At 41.0% G+C, this 11,151-nt stretch overlaps 1 protein-coding gene across 1 annotated transcript in view; it reads right to left on the reverse strand.

The window, feature by feature from the left end:
• LOC111338209 (uncharacterized) overlaps positions 1–11,133 on the reverse strand; it is a 63,264-nt gene extending 52,131 nt beyond the window's left edge. The window contains exons 1-13 of the mRNA XM_088742446.1: positions 11,130–11,133; positions 10,691–10,714; positions 9,812–10,345; positions 9,635–9,694; positions 7,044–7,646; positions 6,678–6,710; positions 5,832–6,464; positions 4,978–5,037; positions 3,120–3,671; positions 1,824–2,456; positions 1,685–1,714; positions 622–1,266; positions 200–268 (exon numbers count right to left, since the gene is read on the reverse strand). Of these exons, the coding sequence (XP_088598572.1) occupies positions 200–268; positions 622–1,266; positions 1,685–1,714; positions 1,824–2,456; positions 3,120–3,671; positions 4,978–5,037; positions 5,832–6,464; positions 6,678–6,710; positions 7,044–7,646; positions 9,635–9,694; positions 9,812–10,345; positions 10,691–10,714; positions 11,130–11,133 (3,880 nt within the window). The remainder of the gene's footprint in view (positions 1–199; positions 269–621; positions 1,267–1,684; positions 1,715–1,823; positions 2,457–3,119; positions 3,672–4,977; positions 5,038–5,831; positions 6,465–6,677; positions 6,711–7,043; positions 7,647–9,634; positions 9,695–9,811; positions 10,346–10,690; positions 10,715–11,129) is intronic.
• Positions 11,134–11,151: the final 18 nt, after the last annotated feature.

Here is an 11,151-nt window from a genome sequence, read left to right on the forward strand (position 1 = left end):
ATTATCCCATACAGCCGCTTTGTGGGAAGCAGATTCTAAAAGAGGAGTTAAACGTTAGCCCTTTTGGAAATTTTCAGGCCATTACATCAATTGTTTGACGATTGATTAGCTTTCGACAGTTGTGTCGGCTTCCCAGCCATGGATATGTTATTGTATTTTGATTGATAATAATATTACATTGTATACATATAACCTTTACCTTTAGGTTTTGTTGGTGTTTGTGTCGGAGATGGTGACGGCGTTGGTGACTTGGGTTTCGTTGTGGGCACTTTGAAAAAAGTACACAAGTGAGACTAGTGGATTAAATAATCAACTCTTAGGCAAAAGAAGTACAGCGACGATAGGGAAGCAGAGGAAAGCGGAGGAACATAGTAGAGTTAAAATATGTTTTATTTCCCCGTTACTCCACTGGCTCATTGACCCTATGACCACAACCCTTGATGTTTGAACTACGATGTCTAAACTGACAGTCTGTGATCGAAATACAGTGCATTGATCAGTTTGCTCATCCACATTGGTTTTACATTGGTTTATAATACTCATATTTAGCAAATGCGATAAAAAAAGTCAATGTGAATGACTTATTAAAAATAATAGATTATTACTTTTTGGGTTACTTACACGGCCTGAAGCAGGTTTTACTAGCCGCTAAAATTTGTTTCCGGTTCAGCGCGCGACTGTAGATCTGCACGCAGAAGATCCTTCCCTTGAAGTAGCGTTTGTCGCCATGTCGTGCTCCAAGCCTGATTGGATAGTTTGTAGCCAATCGGAATCGTCCAATACTCTTAACCACAAGTAGCCTGGAATTAACCCAGAGTTTGGCAACCCCAGTCTTGAAGTCGTATGTAGCACCAACGTAATTCCATGCCCTGTAACGTATTTTTCTACTGGTGACGACCACTGCCTTTGTGAAAACGCCATCTCTGCGAACGAATCGTGCAAAGAGCGTGCGCGGTCCAATCATCCATAGGTGTACGCCCCACCCAGGACCTGTTCTATAGTTGACTATGGGACCTTTAAGACCCTCGTGGTAAATCCATGTCAAAATGGAGATCGACGCCACTGTGTCGAGTTTTCCTTTATTATTTGGGATTTCGATGTAGCTGTTACGGTTGCCAAGGAATTCAGTCGCTCCGTCTTTTCTTCCGTCTGGGCTTGGTGCGAATCTAACCCCAACGCGTCTTCCAGTGGGGCATTTACGTCGGCTGATGTCACGAGCGCCATTGATCCTATCCAGTGGATAAACAGCCACCAAAAGCGGAAGCTCTAAAGAAAAGACATGCCAATGTTACTTCCTCGGGCAAAAGTTCACAAATTTGGCCAAAATCTCCTAAGGAAATAATATGTGAATATCATGAAAAACCTTGGTGGTTTTTTAACCGGAGTGACTGAACTCCCCATCCAACAACAAACAATGTTGATGCGAAGGAAATGATAAAAGAGGTAGTAACCAACATTGTACTGAGGCAAAAGGACCACGAGGTGAAAAGAACGCGCAAGTAAGTTATTGGTGTTTAGATACTTTACATCTACCAGCCATAGGTAAACCTTCGGGAAAGCATATGCTGCCAAAACTTGATTGACATTTTTCTAGATCATTACTTTCTTTAAGAATTCCTGACTTTTAAAAACACCCAGCTCAGTGACAGGTAGACAAGGAATAACTAACATATCTTTCTCTCACCTGGAGGCGGACGGGTTGGTGTCGGTCGGGCTAAGAAAAGTGAAGCAAAAGATAAATATGTTATCGACGAGAATGATACATAGAAAAAAATACAGATTTAAGTCTGTCAGAAATTATGATAATCTAAAGCAAGACAAACCTCTGAAACATTTCCTTTTGATACTCCTAAGCTGTCTTCCGTTCAGTGCTCGATCATAAATCTGAAGACAAGCGATCCGTCCACGGAAGATTCTCTTGTCTCGAGGTTTTTTCCCTGATATTGCCGGGTAGTTGGTGGCCAACTGAATCTTCCCGATATTTCTCTGGGATATTGGTATGGCGTCATTCCACAGAGTGGCCAGACCCGTGACGTAGTCATAAGTTGCAGCTATGTAATTCCAAGCCTTTGGTTTGATTCTCCGGCTTGTGACAACACTGATGGTCTGCAGGGACCTGGGCACGAACTTCACCAAGAGAGTACGCGCATTCTTCATCCACAGATGCACACCCCAGCCGCGAGGGAAGTAGTGGAAGATTGGTCCACTACCTTCAGGGTACACCCACACAACGATGGTAAGGGAGTTCTTTGTATCCAGGCAGCCCTTGTTTGGGAACAGGATGTAGCTGTTTGCGATGCCCTGAAGATGGTACGAACCCAGAGGGAGGCCGTCAGGTCCTGGAGCTGGTTTAACGTTCACAAGTCTGGCAGCTCTGTTTCGGTTGATACTTATGTCTCTTCCTCGAGTGACGCCATTAAGAGGGTATATAACTCTGGCTGCCGCCGATCCAGTTACTGCAGTTAACAAAACGTGATAATCAAACGATTAGGATCCTCTTCTAATGTCTTTTTAATTTTTAATTTTCATGGTTACTTCTTCTCGCTACTATCTTTGTCAAAAATCCCGACTGTCCGCTGTCCTTCATTCAGTCAGGATACTATTGAAGGTCACAAATTTTCGCTTTCCGAGGGGCCAAAAAAAACCATTTCAAGATATGGATAGATGTTTTTTCGTCTAGTCAGGAGCGTGGGACAAAGAAAGAATTCTGAGTACCTATGAGGAATTGAACCTCAGACCTTCAGATCCCGCGCATGCTCCGATGCTCTGCCACTGAGTCACAGGGACTCTATGGTGAGCAAGGCCCATTACGAAGTTCATATATAACACGCGTCTTGCATACTGCTAAGATCAGAATGTCGAATGTTTTTTTTTTCTTTGTCCCAAGCTCGCGACTAGACCGACGAAAAACCGACGTCATTCTACATTTCTTTACCAAACTTAAAACTTGCCATCTTTCTTACTCTTTACATTTCAAGATATGTTACACATTGTTGGTAAATAATTACCTCTTACGTTATTGCTTTGACTCAGAAACTTAGTGACAAAAATTGAATATGAAATAAGAGACGAAATTGATAAAAAATTCCCAAATCTCATGACTTGGAATGATGGAATACCTGAACATGCTTTGACTCGTACAGCATTCAGCACTGCTGATAATGTCCTCAACGAAGCTGTAAACACATGGAGTCCATTTGTGGCGATCTGGTATAACTGTGTTTTACTTGTCCTTCTACCAATAGCTACAACAAATACCTCAATTCCAATACGTTTTAAAACGCGTCCCGCCCGCTGTACACGGTCTACGGAGCGCGCACTTGCAAACACCACGAGTACACGCTTGCGTCCACATTGTCGTCTTCTTCTAAACAGGTACCTACGTGTATAGTAGAGAGCTCTTCCTATCCTGAGGGGACCCCTTTGCGGTCGAATCCTTCGTATGACTGATAGCATAGAAGACGCCCTTAAGAAGCGGTTAAACCGGAACAAAAGCTTGGGTCTTGACGCGTATGTGACTATACCGACACGGGTTTCCTGGGCTGAAATTCGTAGCGAGTAGAGAAGTCGCGCTATGTTTCGGGTAAGTACTTGGAATATTCCTCTGCCTGATCGGCGCAAGGTGTAAGAGCTGTCAATAAGGAATCCTATATCCATATTTGCTCTGCAAGCTGAAAGAAAGGACATCACCGTAAAAAGTTATATCCATATATGTTTAAGGGGCTGTCGTTATGAACGATGTAAGACAACAGAACTCGTAAACTTAAGGAAGTTTATAATTTGGCTCCCGGTCCTTGCCTATAAATCTTCAATCCGTCTTAGTTATAGACCTTGCTCGTGACGTCTTAGAACTCACAAGAAAAAAAAAAAAAAAAGGAAAAAGAAGATCCAAAACGGGAACTTAGTTGGTACTCTGGTCGTCTAAAAACTATATTTTGAAATTAAGCTTAGAGAAACAAAATCACCAAGAAACGCAATCTTTAACTTGAGGGCTAAAACTCAAAGATTGGAACAGTGAACTACGTTATGGTTCATAAAACTCATGATTATGCCTTGTAACAGAGGAATTGGGTTTCGTGTGTACTACTTTGTGGGTTTTAATCAATCCAGTTCCAACGCTGAATTATCTCAATACCCGTTAAAAACTTGCAGACTTACCGTTACCTCAGTTTTAACCAATACTAAGATTACGAAAACTATGAAGATAATAAGAATAAGCCGTCCTGGTCCACTGGAAATGAGTACAACAAGTATTCGTGTGATTCAGAAAAAGGGTTATGCAGGCGTTTCAACAAAAGCCGTTTACCGGTGGTCTGGCGCCTGATACAACATCGTCAGCCGGAAAAAAAACTATTGCTACCCCTAGAGTTATGGCAACTTGAGCGATTCAGGAAAAGGGTTACGCACGGGTTTCGACAAAAGCACGTTACCGGTGGCTGGCGCCTGATACATCATCGGCAGCCGGAAAAAAAACTATTGCTACCCCTAGAGTTATGGCAACTTGAGCGATTCAGGACGCGAAAAGGGTTACGCACGGGTTTCGACAAAAGCACGTTACCAGTGGTCTGCCGCCTGCTACATCTTCGGCAGCCGGAAAAAAAAAAACTATCGATACCCTTGGGGTTATGGCAATTCACGCTACAATTGGGTAGGATAATTGTAAAATTATCACCATTAATCGCCGCTACCACCAGCGCCTTTGTTTGGAAGCTTGGCATTTCAACTCCGCCCACGCTCCTTTAAATCGTAATGATGGCGGCTTCCTACCTGACGCCTATTTACACCTCGTCAGAAAAAAAGGGCAGCCAATAAGTGAGCATATGAAAGGGCCTCTTGTTGGAACGTTGGGTCGAAGAATTGTAATTTCCCCGATTGCATTCATTAAATCTTTAAACCAGAGTAGTATCATGCCATGTCTGAATAGGAATATTTTCCTAAAACAATAAATTAGAATTGTCTAAGGTTTTTAGTACTTACGTCTTGGCGGGCCAGGCTTGGTAGGTGTTGATGTGGGTGTTGGCGTGGGAGTGAAAACTTCTGTTAACAGAAAAGGACATTAACAAGAAATTAGACGTTACTTACGCAGACATTGTAAGAATTCGAATGCTTACCTACTGATAGTTTATCCCTCAATGTTAGAATCTGTTTTACGGTAAAACATTTTAGGGACTTCCTTTTCAATCATACGGTACGCCATGCTAGAGGTAGCTAGAAATATGCTATAAGCATAGCCAATACAGTGTACCATAGGAAGGGGGGAGATGGGCGGATCTATTCGATTACCTGTTTTCGTTTGGCAGTAGGGTTGCTCTAGTACTGAATAAAGGGGGTATTAAAGTTACTAAAGAGACCGTGGTGCTACGAATAATTCCCTTGACGAAGGAGTTTCTAAAACGTTTCGGCGAAACGTTTTAGAAACTCTCTACGTTGGCCAATTTACATTGATGATAAAACAAAATTATCCTGGTCCGTTACTACCTTTAAAGCACTAACATTCTATTGCTAAGGCTGGCCCGTATCTAGTTGAACTCAACTGATATCGACTTAATTTGAATATATCAACAAAGTTGAAATGGTAAATTGGCCACCTTTACGATTATAAAAGCTGACGTTTCGAGCGTTAGCCCTCCGACGAAGGGCTAACGCTCGAAAGTTCAGCTTTTATAATCGTAACGGTGGCCAATTTACCATTTCAACTTTGTTGATATATTCAAATTATTTCGTTACCGCACCGACGCAGCCCCAAACAGTTTATTTAGAAACTATCAGCCTTGATATCGACTTAGTTTATTATTAGTATAACGTTTAGACACAACTTTCGTTATTCTTACTTGTTTTCAAACAAAGCCTCTTAGCGACTTGAATCAGTACTGGTTGTAGAGGTACGTCATAGATCTGTAAGCAAGTGATCCGCCCACGGAAATACCGCTTATCCCCAATCCGCGCACCCATTCGAGCAGGGTAGTTTGTAGCCAGTCGAACCCTACCGATTCTTTTCCGGGCAACTTCTCTGTAATCGATATACAATCGGGCATATCCCGTACGCTGATTATAAGTAGCAGTTACGAAATTCCAGGCCTTGGGCTTGATAAGGTTTGTTTGCACGGCTGCTGTAAACCTTCGTGTACGTGTCACGAAACGAACCAGTAACACTCGGCGACGTACCATCCATAAGTGTACGCCAAACCCATCAGGCTTGTAATTAAAGATAGGTCCAACAGGACCATCTGGATTTATCCAAGCCAGAATTGAGATAGAGTTTCGAGCGTCTAATCGGCCTTTGTTCGGGAACTCGATGTAACTGTCAGAGCGACCTTTGAACCTAAATGAGCCACCAGGCCTTCCGTCTGGTCCCACACCAGGGCGCACATTTGCCATGCGCCCTGATGGGTTTTTACTTCCACTGACGTCGCGTGTGTTGAATCGTACGTTTAAGGGATAGAAAGCCATAGCTGGAGGTAAAGCTGATGGTGCGAGAAACAAAACAAAAAAGACGATTTCATGAGACAGTCCGTGTTTCTTGACCATGTTAATGAGACGGTAAATGAACTAAAGATAAGACTAAATATAATATATTTATATTGCACGAAGGTATAGCTTTGCTGAAGTCAAAAATGAGTGAAAACGAAATTGATAAGTACAATTGAGTTGTACTGAAAAAATTACCTATCACTTACTTATTCGTGGCTTTGTGGGTTTGGTTGGAGGACCTGTAAATAATTTGTAATTTGTAGTAAGTTTATTAGATTGTAGGAAAAATGTTAAGATATTGTTTACAAAAAATAAACAAAAAAACTAACTAATTTGATTTTGATCAGAATAAGCTACAATTTTGACATTTTCATAAAGATATATAAAGAAAAAATAATACGTCATGTTCCACTTCAAAAGTTTGATTAAGTATAAAGAAACCTTATGTCATGTTTTTTTTAGGCACAATGCGTTTAGTTAACCCACATTGGAAGTGGATAGTCGGCTCGTGATTGGAAAGAACTATGCCGATACCTTCAACTTTGCAGAACTGTTGTTATACTGTTGCTCACCTGGTTTATTGCAAAGGTTCTTGACTTTTTTAATCTGAGGTCCATTCAATGCCTCAGAGTAAACCTGCATACAAGCAATGCGCCCTCGGAATGTTCCACCCATGTACGCCGTTGTCTTCGTCGCTAATCTAATTCGTTTGATGTTCTGCGTCAGTACAGGTCTCGAATCCACCCACAGTGTAGCTATGCCTGTTCGCTGATTGTACGTGCAACCAACGTAATTCCAGCGGCGTGGGTAAAGACGCCGTTTAATCAAAGCTCTCGTGGGTCGCCCGTTCCTTCGTTTGAACTGGACATATAAGGTGTCAGACCGGACAACCCAGAACCGTATCCCTCGGAAATACTCAAAAATCGGACCACGACCTATGGGGAATATCCAAGCGAGAAGCGTTATAGAGTCCTTTGTATCCAGTCTTCCCGAGTTGGGGAAACGGATGTAGCTGTGGCGACGGCCGAAGAATTCCGTGGACTCGCCAGGTTGGCCGTAAGGGCCTGGAGCGTATCTAACGTTGTAGCTTCTGCCTGGGATGTTTCTTCCCGGGCTGATGTCACGTGCGCCAGTTTTGCTGTCCAGTGTGTAGACAGCAACGGGTTGAGGAAAGCCTGGCAAAAAAAGAAACCAATTACTAAACAAAAACGAAAACAGACAAGCAAAGTCGGATCTTAACTGATCCAGTTTTTCTACTGAAAATTATGAAGACCAAAACCAAAGTAACACAACGTCCAATCAGTAAAAAAAGCGAGGGGCCGCAAGGATAACGTACACACGGTGCGAATAATAATAATAATAATAATAACAATAATAATAATAATAATAAAATAATAATAAAGTATTTATTTCATCATAAGATAAAAATTCATATCTTATTTTACAATGAATTCGGCGAAAACTACAATAGAAATCTCCATACATAATATGAATTAAAAAGTATGTCATTACAATAAATGGAGCTTAAATATCAACCTATTTACAAAGGTGTTCATAAAGCGCTTTGTATTAATTTTCGGGTGTGCGCAGCCTTTTTTCCTAAGATTGCGTACATAAGTCTTCTGGACAGGAATGATGTCTTTCAGGGATGGCAATCCGTTGATATTAATTTCCTCAAAATGTTTCGGTCTTGTTTGTTCAAAAGGTTTTTGATAAAAACTGGAAATAAAATGAAACGGAGTTTATGGCATCGGTCTAAAAAATTTTGTACAACCATAAGATCGGACTCAGATGCTCCATAGACTGAAAGTGCATAGCTAAAATTAGGCAAAACAATGGATATAAGAAGATGATCAATCTGTGCCTGAGAGTAATGTTCTTTTCTCAATGTTCGTAGGACGTGTAAACACTTGTTTGCTTTGACAAGCTTAGTTCTTACATGCTCATTAAATTTTCCGTCACTCTGTAGAGTTACTCCCAGTAAAACGAAGCTATTACATTGGGGAATATTATTAATTGGAGAGTAGAGTACATTGTCATTTTTCTTTCTAACAACCAGCTCTTTACATTTGCAAGGGTTGCAGACCATTCTATTGTCTTTACACCATGTTAAGAACTGTCCTACTAAGTCGGCAGACGGGTCACTATTCCTAGTGATACGCGAAAGAATAGTGGAATCATAGCCATAATTAAAACGCACAGGGCAAACATTAAAAAAATCTCCAAGTCATTAAAAAATATATTAAAAAGATACGGTCCGCTTACACTACCTTGTGTGGTAGCTTTAGCTACAATGGCGTCACATTATGGAACAGTTTACCACGCGATATAAGGAACACAGAGTCTCTGGGGTTATTTAAACGTAAGATCAATGACATTCTTTAAGTCTCACGCACGGCATTCACGGAAAACAGCTTTAGTGTTATAGTATGTAGTTTTAATTTTAAATATCTTAGCGTATGTGATATGTATTTTTATAGGCTGATGAATTGATCGTGTCTAAATAAAGATTACAATACAATACAATACAATACTCTATTGACAGATTCCCACTGTCCTAAAAATTTATAACTAACAACACGTTGTTGTCTTGCATAGAGGAAACCAAATTGATACCAATTGATAATGTACGGATTTAGGGGTAGCTGTTTCAGTTTGGCAGACAAAATAGCATGGTTCATAAAATCGAAAGCCTTATTGAAGTCCATAGTAAAAATTCGCACTGCGCTACAGTCACTACTATCTAAATACTTGTATGTCTGGTGCTGGATAGCGAGCAAGGCATTTGTGCAACTACCCGCCTGTCTATATGCAAATTGGGTGTGGCTCAGGTTCTTCTCAATGACTGACTATGCTTGTGTGCGATACACGACATTCTCAAACAACCGCGCAATAACTTACAAGCAAGATAGGAATTTCACTTTTTAGACTACAGCGTTTAGTGAAGAACGACAAATACTTCCCCGAACCACTTTCAACAATTAATTAAAGAATGCTCTTAATCGAATAGCAAGCAGAAAGACAGGTACTGAGTAGGATGTTGTGAAGCGAAGCCTGACAAATGGCTGAAACGTTGCGTTTGTGGTTAATAATCATGTTCATTAAATATCGCTCCTTTGGGCTGTAAACCACTATAGACATCAATAGTTCGTTGTAGACTTACTTGGTTTTCTCGTTGGAGATGGGGTGGATGGTCGTATGGTCGGCCGCGTGGTTATTTGAGCTGTACAAGTGATGAAATGCTGTTAATACTACAGGTAGAGTTTTAATATATTCATACAGTAGGAATGTTTGATAATAATATTTCTGTAGATAGAAAAAAAAGAAAGGTTGAAAATACCTCTGCACGCTTTTCTGACTATGCTTTTCACGATGCCGGAAAGCGAATTAAAATTGACCATGTAAATATGATGAGAATCAGTGGCTATTGCCCTAAGCTCTTGGTTCCTCACGCGAGTGGTGACACCAACAGCGAACACTTCAATGCCAGCTCGATGTATCTGTAGACTTGGTATCTTCACGCTATCGTACGAAGGCCCACTCATCACCGTTATAAGGACTCTCTTTCTTCGACTGCGTTTGAAAAGCGCTCCAACTGCGAGCTGTAAGGCCTTTCCCGTGCGTCTAGATCCTCGGGTATACCGGATCCTTCTGATGGCTCGGTTTAGCCGGCGTGGATTCGTGTACCAATTGAGTCCGAATTGCATTCGAGCAGACGAACCGTATACGATGACTCCCACACGTGCTCGGCTTCGAGAAATCGAGAATGATCGGGAAACGAGTTCCACGAACTGTTTTATTCGCCTGAAGTTGTGTTCTCCAACTCTTCCAGAGGCGTCCAGGACAAAACCAATATCAATTGCTAGGTTACAAGCTGGAAGAAAAAAGAAACACAAGTTTTGAAGTATGAACGATTGATTACAAACATAATCTACAGTGGTAACATTAGTTTATTCACAAACATTAGTAAACATTAGTAAACATTAGGGCCCTTAAATGCGGACCTTCATTGCGACGGACCTTCTAGAGGACGAACGACCGAGAAATGTAAATAGATTCGACGTAATGTGCAAGGGAATTCATTTTCTATCAGACCATTGTTCAAGAGACATCACAGTCGTACCAGGCAGAGGAAAAAATATCAACTCATTGCTTTTTAAAAAAAGGGATATTGTATGCAACCAGCTTTGCCACAAGAGTGTACAGTAAAACGACTTACCAGGAGGTGTCGTAGGCTTTGTCGCTAAAAAAGGAAGAAAGGCCAAAATAATTTAAAATATGGTTGATCTAATACTTTAAAGTCTATTTCTTTTAAAATATATATAGCGCAAGTCGTTAGTGGAACTCTCAGGCCAACGAAAGTGCACCGCGCCAGGAGGATCAATAAAGATTCGCAGACCAAACCTCACAGCAAACACAAACGTAGAAAGTTTAAAAATTGCGATATATATATATATATATCGTCATTACATTACAATGGTGTAATGAGAAGGTCATTTGGGAAGAAAGTATACCTTCTTAGTTGATATCTCAACCCACAAAGGAATTTTTTTTGAGCAAAATTGGACTACCTCCATTTGCTGACACGATTGAAGAACAATTTTGTAGCTAGCTATATCGAACGTCTTGACTAGTCTCCACTAGGAAAAGGTACCAACACATATTACCCCTGTGTGCACG

Source organism: Stylophora pistillata, chromosome 13 (assembly GCF_964205215.1).
Source record: "Stylophora pistillata chromosome 13, jaStyPist1.2, whole genome shotgun sequence".
NCBI lineage: Eukaryota > Metazoa > Cnidaria > Anthozoa > Scleractinia > Pocilloporidae > Stylophora > Stylophora pistillata.